At 42.9% G+C, this 18,758-nt stretch overlaps 1 protein-coding gene across 3 annotated transcripts in view; it reads left to right on the top strand.

The window, feature by feature from the left end:
* The window catches only part of cnksr3 (cnksr family member 3), a 160,411-nt gene that overhangs the window by 38,739 nt on the left and 102,914 nt on the right, over positions 1-18,758 (top strand). For 2 of the 3 annotated variants that reach the window (XM_068044815.1, XM_068044816.1), the window contains exon 2: positions 14,876-15,039. The exons of the other annotated variant lie outside the window; for it this stretch is intronic. In XM_068044815.1, coding sequence (XP_067900916.1) covers positions 14,876-15,039 — 164 coding nt within the window. The remainder of the gene's footprint in view (positions 1-14,875; positions 15,040-18,758) is intronic. 3 annotated transcript variants of the gene reach the window in all.

Raw genomic sequence — 18,758 nt, 5'->3', positions numbered from 1 at the left:
TTAACAGGCAGAAAGCAGAGAGCAGGAATAAACGGGTCATTCTCGCATCAGCCTAATATATATATATATATATATATATATATATATATATATATATATATATATATAACCAAGTTTGCTGATGACACAAAACTAGGTGGGAATGTGTGTTGTGAGGAAGATGCAAAGCAGCTTCAAGAGATTGTGAGTGGGCAAGAACGTGGCAGATGGAACATAATGTGGAAAAATGTGAGGTTATCCACTTTGTTAGGAGGAATAGATATGCGGAGTATTTCTTGAATGGTAAGAGGTTAGAAAATGTAGATGTACAAAGGGACCTGGGTGCCGCCCTCAATAAGTCACTGAAAGCTAACATGCAGCTGCAGCAAGCAATTAAGAAGGCTAATGGTATGTTAGCCTTTATCGCAAGAGGATTTGAGTACAGGAGTAGTGAAGTCTTGCTTCAATTGTATAGAACCTTGATTAGACTGCACCTGGAGTACTGTGTGCTGTTTTGGTCCCCTTACCTTAGGAAGGATATTATTGCTATAGAGGGAGTGCAATGAAGGTTAACCAGACTTGTTCCCGGGATGGAAGGACTGTCCTATGAAGAGAGATTGGGGAAACTGGGCCTGTATTCTCCAGAGTTTCGAAGAATGAAAGGTGATCTAATTGAAACCTACAAAATACTTAAAGGGATAGACAGGGTAGATGCAGGTAAGATACTTCCCCCTGGTTGGGGAGCCTAGAACCAGGGGACACGATTTCAAAATAAGGGAGAAGCCACTTAGGACCGAGATGAGGAGAAATTTGTTTATTCAGAGGGTTGTAAACCTTTGGAATTGTCTACCCCAGAGGGCTGTGGAAGTTCAGTCATTGAGTATGTGTAAAGCAGACATTGACAGATTTCTAAACACAAATGACATCAAGGGATATGGAAACAGTGTAGGAAAAAGTCATTAAAGTGGATGATCAGTCATGATCATACTGAATGGTGGGGCAGATTGATGGGCTGAATCTCCTGCTCCTATGTTCCCAACAATCTTCAGCCAAAAGTACCGAGTGGATGATCCATCTCGGCCGCCTCCTGAAGTCCCCAGCATCACAGATGCCAGTCTTCAGCCAATTCGATTCACTCAGCGTGATATCAAGAAACCACTGAAAGCACTGGATACTACAAAGGCTATGGGCCCTGACAACATTCCAGCAATAGTACTGAAGACTTGTGCTCCAGAACTTGCACCCATGGCCAAGCTGTTCCAGTACAGCTACAACACTGGCATCTACCCGGCAATGTGGAAAATTGCCCAGGTATATCCTGTACACACACAGCAGGACAAATCCAATCTGGCCAATTACTGCCCCATCAGTCTACTCTCGATCATCAGTAAAGTGATGAAAGATGTCATTGACCGTGCTATCAAGCGGCACTTACTTAGCAATGACCTGCTCAGTCTCGCTCAGTTTGGTTTCTGCCAGGGCCACTCAGCTCCTGACCACAGTACAGCCTTGGTTGAAACATGGACAAAAGAGCTGAACTCAAGAGGTGAGGTGAGAGTAACTGCCCTTGACATCAAGGCTGCATTTTACCGAATATGGCATCAAGCAGCCCTAGCAAAACTGGAGTCAATGGGAATCGGGGAGATAACTCTCCGTTGGTTGGAATCATACTTAACACAAAGGAAAATGGTTGTGATTGTTGGAGATCAATCATCTCAGCTCCAGGACATCACTGCAGGAGTTCCTCAGGGTAGTGTCCTAGGCCCAACCATCTTCAGCCTTTTCATCAATGGCCTTCCTTCAATCATAAAGTCAGAAGTGGGGATGTTTGCTGATGATTGCACAATGTTCAGCACCATTCGCGATTCCTGAGGTACTGAAGCAGTCAGTGTAGGAATGCAGCAAAACCTGGACAATATCCAGGCTTGGGCTGATAAGTGGTAAGTAACATTCGCACCACACAAGTGCCAGGCAATGACCATCTCCAACAAGAGAGAATCTAACCATCTCCCCTTGATATTCAACGGCATTGTCATCGCTGAATCCCCCACTATCAACATCCTGAGGTTACCATTGACCAGAAACTGAACTGGAGTAGCCACATAAATACCTTGGCTACAAGAGCAGGTCAGAGGCTAGGAATTCTGTGGCGAGGAACTCGCCTGCTGTCTCCCCAAAGCCTGTCCACCATCTGCAAGGCACAAGTCAGGTTTGTGATGGAATACTCTCCACTTACCTGGATGGGTGCAGCTCCAACAACACTCAAGAAGCTCGACACCTTCCAGGACAAAGCAGCCCGCTTGATTGGCACCCCATCCACCAACATTCCCTCTCTCCACCACCGACAGTGGCAGCAGCGTGTACCATCTACAAGATGCACTGCAACAAAGTACCAAGGCTACTCCAGGCAGCATCTTCCAAACCCGCGGTATCTACCACCTAGAAGGACAAGGGCAGCAGATGCATGGGAACACCACCACCTGCAAGTTTCCCTCCAAGCCACACACCACCCTAACTTGGAACTATCCTTCACTGGTGCTGGGTCAAAATCCTGGAACTCCTTTCCTAACACCACTGTGGGTGTACCTACACCACGTGGACTGCAGCGGTTCAAGAAGGCAGCTCACCACCATCTTCTCATGGGCAATAAATGCTGGCCTGGCCAATGACGCCCACGTCCCATGAAATTAATATACAAAAAAAATGTACCCTCTCCTCACTAGTTATGGTTCAGTGATCTTGCGTTGCTTGCATTCTTTCTAATCCCTTGAATATTTATTTTATTATTGCAGTTGGCTTTGTAGATTCTGGATAACTTGAAAAATTCAGAGAATTAAAATGTAACCCTTTTTCTGTCACTTTTTTCCATCATCTACTGTGCCTGCCTTGGTTCCGTTTTCATCATTCCATGTCAATTTGAATAGTTTGTATAGCTTGAACTATGGCCAAGGTTTTAATGTTACTTTCCTGGCTTTTGTACATATAATAGATTCCATGAGGATGATGTCAACAGTAAGTGAGGAAGGCAATGACTGGTAGCTTGCAGATCATTATTTCAAGATAGTGTAGTTAACTATAGAGGAGTTAATATTTTAGTTTGCTATACAAGTCTCTCTTCCTTGATTGGAATTTGAAAATTGTTTTGGATTGAAATAAATATTTATGTCCTTCCAGTATCAACCTGACTCATACCAATATGAAAGCCTAATTGAGCCCTTATCTAATTATATGCTTCATTGGAACGAGTTTTGTGGTTTAGTTGCTGACAACCTATTTATTCAGTGAAAGGACTCTGCATGCTTTGATAAATTCACATACATTGTTCAGAAATTAGAAATAATTTAATTTCAGCATATCTAGATTTCCTACGGAGCTGAAACTGCCCATATAGTTGGTGGGCTTTCAACCATTGCCCTTTTCTTGGTCAAGAAATATTTTTTCAGTTGAATTATTTACTCCACTGTTCCACAATTTCTAATGTTGATAAGTCGTCACAACTATTTGTTGGATTCCTCATTTAGAAATTTTAAGTCAGCAAATCAGTCTATTGGTGGATTGGCATTTATTTAAGTAAGTTACCATGATGTGTATATTGTAAAGAAACTCATCCCAGAGACTGCACTGTAATTTCTTGGACACAGGTTGTTACATGCAGTTCTCATATTTTCCCCAATCCCATGGGTTTCCTAAAAGTTGCAAGAAGATGGAACAAAAGTTGTATGATTAATCTCTTATTGATCCTACTGTTGTGGGATAACTTTAAGAGCAGAACACCTTAAGCTGTAAGTGAAGGTCATGGGAGGAAGTCATGTCTCATCACACATGACCAGGAAGTTGAGTGTAGCCTGACGGAGTGAGATGTGTTTAGATGTGGCTCGTACAGTAACTGTGTGTATATGTGTTCTGGTTTAAAGTAAAATAAAAAGCCACTTTTTTGGATATTACTTGTAATAGTCCTGTGAGTCTTGCAACAGTTCACATATCAAAGGAAAAAGTAATATTATATGGTGGCAGTGGTAGGATATATTTTCTCTGAAGGTCACCAAATATTACATCGTGGCAACATTTAAATTTTTCTGAAGAACACACAGAGAGCAAAGAACAGTAGGCTGCCTATCTGTAGTGGCTAAAGATCCTGGAGAACAGTTGACAGGAGACCCCACAACAGTGCAGCGAGCTAGACTACAGACAGGGCCCTGGGAGGTGTTGAAACTCTGAGTACAGCAGGCAATTTGCCAAGAGGTTGGAGCTCTCAACTAATCTGGCAAATGTTAAAACTAGTAACTGAAACCATTAATGTTTTTAGTTTTCCTATTTTATTTGCTTTGTGAGCAGGCCTAAGCTGAAAAGAGAAGGAAGAACTCAACAGAGCCACTGGAGGTCTGCAGCACAGAGTGCCTGGTTGTGGCAGCTGCCAGTACTGCAAGGTGCAGCTCTGCAGAGAAAACATACTTTCAGTTTAAAATAACTGTTTTTAAAAAAAAAAAAAAAAAAATTGGACAAGCTGCGTAAAAAGAGCTGCTCTCTGTTTAAAATGCATGTAGTCTAACTCTTAAAGGGGCAGGCCTGCAGAAAATGAATCTTTCTAAAGATACAAGTGTGCCTGTGAGAAAGGAAACCTGTAAAAAGTCCGTTTATTTTTTAAAAAGCAGGGCCATTAAGACGATGACTTTCAGATATCCAGTTATAGATTGGAAGGTGACGGACATAGCGTCTGAAGTTAAATTGTTTTGACAGCGAGTAGAACTGTGTTTCCTGGATCAAGAAGTGAACAAGCCAGAGAAACCAGCTATCAAGATAAGATCGTACTTGGCAATGAGGGCTTGCAATGGATCAATACATCAAGATTGTGAACTGAGGATTAGAAGGCCCCAACAAGCTATGGACATTCCTGGAGTCGTAACTGAAAGTAAAGGTCAATTTCCGCGTACATAGACTTCAGCTACTGGCAAAGGCAAGACGAGTTCATTTGACTAGTTTATTGCAAGATGCCAAGACAAAACTCAACATTGTGACTTCACAGATATTGAATGGTTGGAACAGATTTATAGAGCCCGTCATCACATCTACCCCGACAAAGGCCTGTCTTTAAAAAAAAACCTGCCAGAAAAGAAAAAGGGGCACCCCATAGATGCACTACTTGATAGGAGGAACTTTGAAGCCATCATGGCTGGACGCCAACAGTTGCAAGCATTGGGGACGGCTATGACAATTGATATGATAACCAATTGATATGATAGTCGGCTAAGCCTTCTGGCAAATGTGGCCTGACTCACCCAATTTGCAGTTTTCCGGTGTACCAGGACCAGTGTAAACCTTGTGGCATGCGAGGATATTGGAAAAAGCAGCGTAGAAGGTTGAGTGCAGATACTGCACCCAGGAATGGTGGCAGATCATATGCAGAGAACGTCTGCAAGACAGAATGGCAAATGTAAGAATAGGTATGCCAACACACAACAAACACCCAAGCAAGTACATCAGGTCAGCAGAGAGACAGATTGTCAGGAAGACATAGATGAAGGATGCACTTGTGTGAACAGCGAGCAAGCATTCCATTCTAGTTAATTTGGGTCATGTTACTGCTATTATGTTATCTGAGGCATTTGCCACGATCAGGATTGTATGTCCGCAGAAGAGTGGCAAGCATAAGCTCAGTAAAAATTGACACTGGAGCAAGTGCAAAATATTCTGCCCAGCTGTAAACTGAAGGACATGTATCTAAAGAAATGGGAATCTATGGTACAATCCACCGCAGTTAGGCTGACTGCAATGGTTTTCCAATCAAGTGTATTGGGATGATAACCTTACAGTGCAGCTATGGAAACTCTGAATGGCTACCACAAATGTTTTATATTGTAGTCACAACTGGACCAGCTATCACAGGACTTCCAGTATGCCAAGGTTTACGAATTGTCACAATACATGAATTCAGTAACACGATGAAGATGGTAGGAAATACTGTTACAAACGAGGCGGATGGAGTGCACTGTCTTCCTCCTAGTTCCGCTTCTCCACAGGTCACAACATATATTTAAATGTTTACCCAGTTACTGATATGGGCAATTATATATTCTCTTTTTATTTCAGAATAAAATCCACCAACCAGGTTTCTTTAATAAACAAAATTAGCAATTCATTAGAAAACAAGACATTATAAACACACACACACATACATTGGTTAAAGGAAAAAGAGGTTTTCTCTCCGATCGCTTTACAAAAAGAGACAAAAAAATACTTTTGCCAAATAGTTGTTAATTCTTGAAGGAAAAGGAAAAGATATGGAATGATATCAGTTATTCCTTTTATTCTGGTGTCTCAAATATGCACAGATGGCTATCACTGGGATCTTTTTGGAGCAGTTCTCCTCAGGTGACTTTGAGGATTAGTCTGGCAGGCTTTCCAGGAGAAATGCAGCATCAGGGATTTCAGCTATCACACACTGGATTCTCAGGGTTTCTCAGAGGTGGAGATAGGACCTGGGAGGAGGCACATCCTGAGCGGGACCTGAAAAGGGGAGAGCGGGGCTCGAGGCCCTTATTTACCTGGATACAGGAACGGTGGTAGGCAGACCTGGGAGGAATCTCATCCTGAGTGGGACCTAAAAAGGAAAGAGCGGGGCTCGAGGCCTGAACCTACCTGGTGACCGGAGCGGTGGCAGGCACTCTCGTTCGCGCTCTCTGTCTCCGCACGCTGAGATTCAAAAGAGGGGAAAAAAAAGACTTGGTGACATCATGGGAAATCTGTAAGCTGATTGGTTGTGTAAGTAACAGCTGTTAGTGTATATAAATAGCTATAAAAATAAGGGGAAAATTTTTTTGGGAAAAAACCTCAAAGCCTAACATAAGGTGAGTACTACTAAAGTTTTTTTTTTAAATTTGTGTAATTTATTAATGACTTTAGATTGTAGTGGGTAGTGTTTGGAGTAGAACAAGGTCCCGACTGTAATTAGTATTTTTTTAAAAGGAGTAACAAAGTAATCTAAAGTTAAGTCATTTGCAGGCGAACTTGCACCCATGATATGCTCCTCCTGCACCATGTGGGAAATCAGGGACACTTCCAGTGTCCCTGACGGCCATGTGTGCAGGAAGTGCGTCCATGTGCAGCTACTGGCTACCCGCATTACGCAGCTGGAGCTGCGGGTGAATTCACCATGGAGCATCTGCGATGCTGAGGACATCGTGGATAGCGCATTTAGCAAGGTGGTCACACTGCAGGTAAGACTGCACAGGCAGAAAAGTGATGGGTGACCACCAGGCAGAGTAGTAGACACAGGCAGGTAATGCAGGAGTCCCCTGTGGCCATCCCCCTCTCCAACACATATATCACTTTGAATACTGTTTGGGGGGGGGCGGTGGGGGATGGCCTCCCAGGGGAAAGCAGCAACCGCCAAGTACGTGGCACCTTGGATGGCTCTGCTGCACAGGAGGGGAGGAAAAAGACTGGGAGAGCCATAGTGATAGGAGATTCAATTATAAGGGGATCAGACGGGTGGTTCTGTGGCTGCAAACAAGACTCCAGGATGGTATGTTGCCTCCCTGGTGCTAGTGTCAAGGGTGTCTCAGAGCAGCTGCAGGGCATTCTGAAGGGGGAGGATGAACAGCCAGTGGCCGTGGTATATGTCGGTACCAACGACATAGGTAGAGAAAGGGATGAGGTCCTGCAAGATGAATTTAAGGAGTTAGAAGCTAAATTAAAAAGCAGGACCACAAAGGTAGTAATCTCAGGATTACTTCCTGTGCCTCCTGTTCGTGAGTATAGGAACAGGAGAATAGACCAGGTGACTGCGTGGCTGGAGAAATGGTGCAGGAGGGAGGGATTTAGATTCCGGGGACATCTGCACCGATTCTGGGGAAGGTGGGACCTGTACAAGCGGGACGGGTTACACCCAGGCAGGACCGGAGCTGATGTCCTCGCGGGGGCGTTTGCTAGTGCTGTTGGTGAGGATTTAAACTAGAATGGCAGGGGGTTGGGAACCTGCGCGGGGAGACTGAGGAGGAGGAAACAAGGATAGAAACGAAAGACAGGAAACAAAAAGGCAAAAGTGGAAGGCATAGAAATAAAGGGCAAGAAACAAATAGGGCCATAGTGTGAAATAATGCTAAGATGACTAAGAATGTTAAAAAGACAAGCCTGAAGGCATTGTGTCTCAATACGTGGAGTATTCACAATAAGGTAGGCGAATTAACCACGCAAATTGATGTAAATGGATACAATATAGTTGCGATTACGGAGACATGGCTGCAGGGTAACCAAGGATGGGAACTGAACATCCAGGGGTATTCAATATTAGAAGGACAGGCAAAAAGGGAAAGGAGGTGGAGTAGCGTTGTTAGTAAAAGAGGAAATCAATGCAATAGTGAGGGAGGATATTAGTCCAGAGGATCCTGATGTGGAATCTGTATGGGTGAAGCTAAGAAACAAGGGGCCGAAGATGTCAGTGGGGGTTGTATATAAACCCCCAAACAGCAGTGGTGATGTAGAGGATGGCATTAAACAGGAAATTAGAGACACGTGCAATAAGGGCGCAACTGTAATTATGGGTGACTATCATCTACATATAGATTGGGCGACTATCATCTACATATAGATTGGGCGACTATCATCTACATATAGATTGGGCAAACCAAATTAGCAATAATACTGGAGAGGAGAAATTCCTGGAGTGCGTACGTGATGGTTTTTTGGACTAATACGTTGAGGAACCAACCAGAGAACAGGCCATCCTAGACTGGGTATTGTATAATTAGAAAGGATTAGTTAACAGTCGTCTTGTCTGGGGTCCTTTGGGGAAGAGTGACCATAACATGAATGAATTCTTCATTAAGATGGAGAGTGAGAGAGTTGATTCCGAGACTAGGATCCTGAATCTAAATAAAGGAATCTATGAAGGTATGAGGCGCAAGTTGGCTATGATAGATTGGGGAACAGTACTTAAAGGGTTGACAGTAGATAGGTAATGGCTAGCATTTAAAGAGCGCATGGATGAAATACAACAATTGTTCATTCCTGTCTGGCGCAAAAATAAACTAGAAAGGTGGCTCAACCGTGACTTTCAAAAGAAATTAGGGATAGTATTAGATCCAAGGAGGAGAAATATAAAATGGCCAGAACAAGCAGCAAACCTGAGGATTGGGAGCAGTTTAGAATTCAGCAAAGGAGGACGAAGGGAAAAACAGTGAGAGTAAGCTTGCAGAGAACATAAAAACTGACTGTATAAGCTTCTGTAGATATGTGAAGAGAAAAAGATTAGTGAAGACAAATGTGGGTCCCTTACAGTCAGAAACGGGGGAATTTATAATGGGGAACAAAGAAATGGCAAACCAATTAAATACATGCTTTGGTTTTATCTTCACAAAGGAGGACACAAATTACCTCCCAGAAGTGTTGGGGAACATAGGGTCTAGTGAGAAGGAGGAACTGTATGAAATCAGTATTAGTAGGGAAATGGTGTTGGGGAAATTGATGGGATTGAAGGCCGATAAGTCCCCAGGGCCTGATAATCTACATCCCAGCGTACTTAAGGAAGTGGCCCTAGAAATAGTAGATGCATTGCTGGTCATTTTTCAAAATTCTGTAGTCTCTGGAGCAATTCCAACGGATTGGAGGGTAGCTAATGTAACCCCACTATTTAAAAAAGGAGGTAGAGAGAAAACGGAATTATAGACCGGTTAGCCTGACATCAATAGTGGGGAAAATGCTAGAGTCCACGATAAAAGATGTAAGAGCAGAGCACTTGGAACACAGTGACAGGATTGGACAAAGTCAACATGGATTTATGAAAGGGAAATCATGCTTGGCAAATCTAATGGAATTTTTTGAGGATGTAACTAGTAGAATAAATAAGGGAGAGCCAGTGGATGTGGTGTATTTGGACTTTCAGAAGGCTTTCGATAAGGTCCCACATAAGAGATTAGCATGCAAAATGAAAGAATATGGGATTGGGGGTAAGGTACTGACATGGATAAATAACTGGTTGGCAGACAGGAAACAAAGAATAGGAATAAAAACAAGAAATGCTGGAATCACTCAGCAGGTCTGGCAGCATCTGTGGAAAGAGAAGCAGAGTTAACGTTTCGGGTCAGTGACCCTTCTTCGGAATGACAAATATTAGAAAAGTCACAGATTATAAGCAAGTGAGGTGGGGGTGGGGCAAGAGATAACAAAGGAGAAGGTGCAGATTGGACCAGGCCACATAGCTGACCAAAAGGTCACGGAGCAAAGGCAAACAATATGTTAATGGTGTGTTGAAAGACAAAGCATTAGTACAGATTAGGTGTAAATACACTGAATATTGAACAGCAGCAAGTGCAAACCTGAAAAAAAACAGTGGGTAAGCAAACTGAACAAACTAAGATGAAATGAAATAAATGCAAAAAAAGATTGTTTAAAAAAAAGGAAGAAAAAATAACTAAAAATGAAAGTAAAATGGGGGGCTGTCATGCTCTGAAAGAATAGGAATAAATGGGTCTTTTTCCGAGTGGTGGCCAGTGACTGGTGGGGTACCGCAGGGATTAGTGCTTGGGCCCCAGTATTCACAATATATATTAATGACTTGGGTGCGGGAACTAAATGTAACATTTCCAAGTTTGCAGACGACACAAAGCTGGAGGGGAAAGTGATCTGTGAGGAGGATGCAAATAGGCTCCAATGTGATTTGGATAAATTGGGTGAGTGGGCAAATGCATGGCAGATGCAGTATATTGTGGATAAATCTGAGGTTATCCACTTTGGTTGTAAAAAACATAAAGGCAGATTATTATCTGAATGGTGATAAATTGGGAAAGGGGAAGGTGTAACGAGAGCTGGTTGTCCTTGTACACCAGTCGCTGAAAGCATTCAGGTGCAGCAAGCAATTAGAAAGGTGAATGGTATGTTGGCCTTCATTGCAAGAGGATTTGAGTACAGGAGCAAGGATGTTTACTGCAGTTATACAGGGCCTTGGTGAGACCACATCTGGAGTATTGTGTGCAGTTTTGGTCTCCTTATCTGAGGAAGGATATCTTGCCATTGGAGGGAGTGCAAAGAAGATTTACTAGACTGATTCCCGGGATGGCAGGATTGACGTATGAGAAGAGATTGGGTCAAGTAGAGCCTAGAGAATGAGAGGGGATCTTATAGAAACCTATGAAATTCTAACAGGATTAGACAGGCTAGATGCAGGGAGGATGTTCCCGATGGCTGGGGAGTCCAGAACCAGGGGTCACAGTCTCAGGATACGGGGTATGCCATTTAGAACCAAGATGAGGAGAAATTTCTTCACTGAGGGTGATGAACCTGTGGAATTCTCTACCACAGAAGGCAGTGGAGGCCAAATCATTAAATATATTCAAGAAGGAGATAGATATATTTCTTAATGCCAAAGTGATCAAGGGATATGGGGAGAAAGTGGGAATAGGGTGCTGAATTAGACGATCAGCCATGATATGTTTTGAATGGCACAGCAGGGCCGAATGGCCTACTCCTATTTTCTGTGTTTGTATGTCTATGTTTTTATGTAAAGGGGGCGGGGGGGGGGAGGGGAGTCATGCCTGATGAATCTGAATTTTTTTGAAGTGACTAAAGCAGTGGACAGGGGAATGTCTATGGCTGTTATATTAACTTCCAGAAGGCATTTGATGGAGTCCCTCATAAGAGACTTAGCTAAAGTGGAAGCTCATAGAATTGAAGGTAAATTGTTGACTTCATTTGGAAATCGGCTGAGTAGCAGGAGTAGAGATAATGGGCAGGTGCTATATTTGGCAGGATGTGACTAGTGGTGTCCCACAAGGATTTGCACTGGGGCCTCAGTTAATCACTGTATTTATTAATGAGTTAGATGATGGGGTAGAGAGCCTCACATCCAAATTTGTCAATGACTGAAAGATTGGCGGCATTGTAAGTAGTGTAGATGGAAGTGTAAGATTACAAAGAGATATGGGCGAAACAGTGGCAAATGAATTTCAATGTTGGACAAATGTGAGGTCATCCACTTTAGGCCTAAAAAAAGATAGAACAGATATTTTTCCAAATGGTGAAAAGCTAGAAACAGTGAAGGTCCAGAGAGACTTTGGGGGTCCATGTACATCGATCATTATTTTCTGTACTTGTTCATGACATTTTCATCAGAAAGGCTAATGGAATGCTGGCCTTTATATTTGCAGGAAAGGAATACAAAGGGGTAGAAGTCATGCTTCAGCTATCCAAAGCCCTGGTTAGACCACACTGGAGTACTGTGAGCAGTTTTGGGTGTCAGACCTTGGATATATCGGCCTTGGAAAGAGTGCATCATAGATTTACCAGCATGATACCTAGACTGCCAGTGTTAAATTGTGAGGAGACAAAAGTTGGGTTGTACTCCCTGGAATTTAGAAGACTAAGGGGTAATTTAATCAAAGTTTTCAAGATATTGAGGGGAGCGGAGAGTTTCTCTTGAATTACCCTATTTCCACTGGTTGGGGAATACAGGACACCGTATAAGAACTAGAGCAAGAACTTTCAGGTTTGAAATTAGGCAACATTTTTCTACACACATAGGGTGGTGGAGGTTCGGAACTCTCCTGTAAACTCCAATTGTTGCTCAGTCAATTAATTTTAAATCTGACATTGATAGATTTTTGTTAAGCACAGGTGTTAAGGGATATAGGCAAAGGTGGGTATATGGAATTAGGTCACAGATTAGCCATGATCACATTGAATGACAGAGCAGGCTCGAGAGGCTAAATGGCCTACTCCTGGTCCTCTGTTTCTATGTACTTTTTCCCAATTATGAATATGCATCACAGTATTCTAATTTTAAAATGTAGTCTCAGGAAGTGTTGCAGGAGCCTTTACTTCTGAACCAGGATAATTTTTATCTCTCATTCAAAATCTTTTTTTTTTTAAGGTCAGTTGGGTTTCATTGTAAATTGTTTTAGGTCGTGCACCACCTAAACCAAACATTATTTTTCTTTTATCTTGCCAATTTTCTCCCTCCTTTTTAAGGTGCTGAATATGTGTTCAACAGTTCAGTACTTTTCCTAGGTGGTCATTCAATTTGTCACACTAGCCCTAGATATTGAACAATGGTGGCTCATTTGTGGAGGACATTAAAAAAAAACAGTCACCTGATCCTGAGTGTCCACATGCACGCTTTCCAATAATCAGCTGGCTTGTGATGGAGATGGGAAATGTTGCTTGTCTTTCCCGCCCCTGACCTTTTTCAGTTCAAAGGAGTCCAATTCTACCTTCTTTACTGCTTTTCTAAACACTTTCAAAAGAAATCTTTTTTTATCAGTCAACTTTGCTCTTGCTAGTTTCCAATTGGCTGTCCAAGGGATAACTGGATTTTTCTTATCAGCTGTTAACAACACTCCTTTCCCTTCAAAAAATTCTTGCTGCCATTATGTAGTATTCCATTTCGTGGCTGAGTTGAAAATTATCAAGCTCAGGCTTAATTAAAGGACATCCAAATTAACTCAACCATTAACTACTTGTTGGCTGGGTTGGCATGCATACAAAATGATGGTTGCATCTCCCATTGTGTTCCTGCCACAGTACTGAAATGGCCCTTTTCACAGTCACAAATGACAACGTCCCACATGACTGACCATGGTAAACTGTCCCTCATCATCATTCTTGACCTGTGCAGCTTTTGACATGATTGATCACACCATCATCCAGTTAGTTGGAACTCTCGCCTGGTTCCATTCTTAACTAGCCAACTGTAGCCAGAAAATACAATTTGATTCTCTTCCAGCACCATTACTTTGGAGCCCCGCATGGATCCATCCTTGGCCCCATCCTGGTCCTCATCTAAAGTTTTCCCTCAGCATCATTCAAAGACACATCAGGGTCGACATGTACACCCAGCTGTAGCTCATTGCCACTTCATTTGAACCCTTCACTGTGTCTGATTTTGTCACACTGCTTGTCTGGCATCCAGTTAATGATGAACAAAGCTTCCACCAAACACATACGAATATTGGGAAAAAAAAACAAAGCCATTGTCTTGGTTGCACCATTCCATTCCCTAACCACTGACTCCATCCCTCTCTGTGGCAACCGAACCAGACCGTTCATAACTTTTGTTGTTGTATTTGACCCCAGGGTGAGCTTCTGCCACACATCTGTTCCATCACCAAGGCTTGCCTACTTCTATCTAACATCGTCCATCTCTACTTCTGCATCAGCTGATCCTACTGCTGAAGTCCTCATCCATGCTTTTGTCTCTAGCCTCAACTATTCCAGTGCACTCCTAGTGGACCTCCCATCTTCCACTCGACACAAACTTGAACTCATCCAAAACTCTGCCCGTATTTAACTTGTTCCAAGTCCCGTTCACCCATCACCTCTGTATCATTTAATGTACATTGGCTCCTAACCCAGCAACAACTCAGTTTTAAAACACACTCATCCTTGTTCTTAAATCCCTCCATGGCCTTGCCCCTTCCGGTCTCTGTAGCCTCCTCTGGCCCTACAAGCCTTCAAGATCCTGGTACTCCTCTAATTCTATCTTCCTGTGCCTCTCCATTTGCTCCACTATTGGCCATACATTCAGCTGCCTAGGCCCCAAGTTCTGGAATTCCCCATCCTAAACCTCTCTACCTGTCTCTCCTCCTTTAAGACCGCACCTTAAAACCTACTTTTGTCCAAACATTTGGTCAGATGTCCTTATATTGCTTTATCTGGCTGTGTCAAATTTTGTTTCATTCTGCTCCAGTTAATCATCTTGGGACATTTCACTATGTTAAAGGCACTATATAAATGCAAGTTGTTGTTGCCTTTTGCCGGTAAATGCTTGTTCTTGCCCATATTCTTTAATCTTTGGAAACTGACCATTGTATCATCTATTCAGCATAATGTTCTCTTGAAGGTAAATTAATTAAGCTACAAATGAAGCTGATCAATTAACTATATATTATACTGTCTTCTTGTGTAGGGCTGGATGACTACTTGCAGTGCTATGTTCATAACTTTGAGCGAGAGAAGATAAATGGTGAGCAGCTTCTACAGATTTCTCATCAGGATCTTGAAGAATTAGGAATAATTCGCATTGGTCACCAAGAGCTAATCCTGGAGGCTGTGGATCTGCTTTGTGCTTTGGTAAGTTTTTTTTTAAAAACAATTTCGGTAAAGAGCTCAAGGAAGCAAATGGCTATGTCATATACTCCAGTGTGAGCTATCACCTAAAGAAAAATGAAAAAGACCTGAAACTGCAAAATAATTTGTGACCTTTTGAGTAGACTTTATGAATTTTGTAGATGCAAGAGGAAAGATTGTTAAAATACACAGCAGTGGGAAATTTGTCACTGGCATCTGTAGAGTGTTGATATTGGGGAACTTCAATTACTCAGGTATCAAATGGTATAATGCAAGAGGAAAAGGGGAGAAATTTCTAAAATGTGTTGTTGGTCCAACTAGGAACAGGTCTTTGCTGGATATGGCGCTGGGGAATGAGGTGGGCCAAGTGTCTATGGGGTACACTTGGGTAAGAGTGATCACTGTGATCATTGTATCATAAGGTTTTAGATTAGTAGTGGAGAAACGAGGACCAATCTAAAGTAGAATTTCTGAATCGGAAGATGTCTAACCTCAATGGGATGAGAGGGCATCTAGCCAAGGTAAAATGGAACTAAAGACTGTCGGGAAAAACTCTAATGGAATAGTGGGTGATCTTTAAGGAGGAGATATTTCAGGTACAGGCTATGTACATTCCAACAAGAGGGGAACCGATGCCAGGGCTCCTTTGATGATGAGCGAATATGATGAAACAAAAGAAACAATATGATGCATGTCAGGTGAATTCTTCAAGTGAGAACCAGGCCAAATACAACAACTACTTATATTTACACAGCACCTTTAATGTAATAAAATGTCCCAAGTCACTTTACAGGAGCATTATAAAACAAAGTATGACCGTGCTAAAAAAGGAGGTTTTCTGACTGTACCACCCTTTCAGGCAGTGAGTTCCAGATCACCACCACCCTCCAGGTGAAAAAGCTTTTCCTCATCTCCCTTCTCATCCTTCTACCAATCACTAAATCTATACCCGCTAGTCACTGACCTCTGCTGAGGTAAATAGGCCATTCCCATCCACTCTATCTAGGCGCCTCACAATTTTGTACATCTCAATCAAATCTTCCCTCTGCCTTCTCTGTGACAAGTAGAACAATCCCAGCCGATCCAATCTTTTCTCATAGCTGCATTTTTCCAGTCCTGGCAACATCTTTGTAAATCTCCTCTGGACCCTTTCTAGTGCAATTACATCTTTTCTGTAATAAGGTGACCAGAACTGCACACGGTACTCGAGTTGTGGCATAACTAATGTTTTATATAGTTCCTCCCTGCTCTTGTATTCTATGCCACAGCTAGTAAAGGAAAGGATTCCATGTGCTTCTTAACCACCTTATCAACCTGTCCTGCTCCCTTCAGTGATCTGTGGTCATGCACTCCAAGGTCCTTCACTTCCTCTACACCTCTCAGTATTCTCCCATTTATTGTGTATTCCTTTGCCTTGTTTGACCTCCGCAAATGCATCACCTCACACTTCTCTGGCTTAAATTCCAGTTGCGACTTTTCTGCCCACTTGACCAGTCCATTGATATTTTCCTGCAGTCTACAGCTATCCTCCTCACTAATAACCACATGTCCAATTTTTTTATTTTGCGCAGGTGGAAATAGGCGATCTTGGTGATGACACGAATGTGAGGTCGGATGCTCATAGTCATAGAGCGATACAGCACAGAAACAGGCCCTTCGGCCCATCGTGTCTGTGCCGGCCATCAAGCACCTAACTATTCTAATCCCATTTTCAAGCACTTGGCCCGTAGCCTTGTATGCTATGGCGTTTCAAGTGCTCACCTAAATACTTAAATGTTATGGGGGTTCCTGCCTCTACCACCTCTTCAGGCAGTGCATTCCCGATTCCAACCACCATCTGGGTGAAAATTTTTTTCCTCAAATCCCCTCTAAACCTCCTGCACCTTACCTTAAATCTATGCCCCCTGATTATTGACCCCTCTGCTAAGGGAAAAAGTTTCTTCCTATCTAACCTATCAATGCCCCTCATAATTTTGTATACCTCAATCATATCTCCCCTCAGCCTTCTCTGCTCTAAGGAAAACAACCCCAGCCTTTTCAGTCTCTCTTCATAGCTGAAATGCTGCAGCCCAGGCAACATCCTGGTGAATCTCCTCTGCACCCTCTCCAGTGCAATCACAACCTTCCGAATGTGTGTTGCCCAGAACTGTACACAGTACTCCAGCTGTGGCCTAACTAGCGTTTTATACAGCTCCATCATAACCTCTCTGCTCTCATATTCTATGCCTTGGCTAATAAAGGCAAGTACCCCATATGCCTTTCTAACCACCTTATCTACCTGTGCTGCTGCCTTCAGTGATCAATGGACAAGTACACCAAGGTGCCTCTGACCCTCTGTACTTCCTGGGGTCCTACCATCCATTGTATAGTCCCGTGTCTTGTTAGTCCTCCCAAAATGCATCACCTCACACTTCTCAGGATTAAATTCCATTTGCCACAGCTCCGCCCATCTTACCAGCCCATCTATATCGTCCTGTAATCTAAGGCTTTCCTCCTCACTATTTACGACACCACCAATTTTCGTGTCATCTGCGAACTTACTTATCATAGCTCCTATATTCACGTCTAAATCATTAATGTACACTAAAAACAGCAAGGGTCCCAGCTCCCATCCCTGCAGTACACCACTGGTCACAGGCTTCCACTTGCAAAAACAACCCTCGACCATCACCCTCTGCCTCCTGCTACTAAGCCAATTTTGAATCCAATTTGCCAAATTGCCCTGGATCCCATGGGCTCTTACCTTCTTAATCAATCTCCCATGCGGGACCTTATCAAAAACCGTACTGAAGTCCACATAGACTACATCAACTGCTTTACCCTCATCTAAACATTTTGTCACCACCTCAAAACAATCAAGTTAGTCAGACACGATCTCCCCCTGACAAAGCCATGCTGACTATTCCTGATTAATCCCTGGCTCTCCAAGTGGAGATTAATCCTATCCCTCAGTATTTTTTCCAATATTTTCCCTGCCACTCATGTTCGACTCACTGGCCTGTAATTACCTGGTTTATCCTTGCTGCCCTTCTTAAATAATACCACATTCGCTGTCCTCCAGTCCTCTGGTACCTCTCCTGTGGCCAGAGAGGATTTGCAAATTTGTGTCAGAGCTCCTGCTATCTCCTCCCTTGCCTCACGTTACAGTCTGGGATACATCTCATCTGGGCCTGGGGATTTATCCACTTTTAAGCCAGCTAAAACAGCTAACACTTCCTCCCTTTCAATGCTAATTTGTTCAAGTATATCACAATCCCCCTCCCTGATCTCTGCACCTACATCGTCCTTCTCCATAGTGAACACAAATGAAAAGTAATCATTTAAAACCTCACCTATGCCCTCCGGCTCCACACACACAAGGCCACTTTGGTCCCTAATGGGCCCTACTCTTTCCCTGGTTATCGTCTTGCTAAAGGAACTGGGAGTGGAAAAAGCAGGAGGGTTTGCCACAATCTACCAATCGTCCCTAGATATGAGGGAAATGCCAGAAGATTGGAGAATGGCAAATGTGACACGCTTATTCAAGAAAGGATGTAAGGACATTGACTGCAGATGCTGGAAATCTGAAATAAAAACAAGAAATCCTGGAAATACTCAGCAGGTCTGGCAGCATCTGTGGAGAGAGAAGCAGAGTTAAGGTTTCAGGCCAGTGACCCTTCATCAGAACCTAGTAACCACACCCCAGTCAATTTAATATCAGTGGTGGGTAAGGTTTTAGAAAC

The sequence above is a fragment of the Heterodontus francisci genome, chromosome 13, assembly GCF_036365525.1.
Source record: "Heterodontus francisci isolate sHetFra1 chromosome 13, sHetFra1.hap1, whole genome shotgun sequence".
NCBI classification, from domain to species: domain Eukaryota; kingdom Metazoa; phylum Chordata; class Chondrichthyes; order Heterodontiformes; family Heterodontidae; genus Heterodontus; species Heterodontus francisci.
The sequence above is the reverse complement of the archived record's forward strand: the minus strand, read 5'-3'. Positions and strand labels throughout refer to the sequence as shown.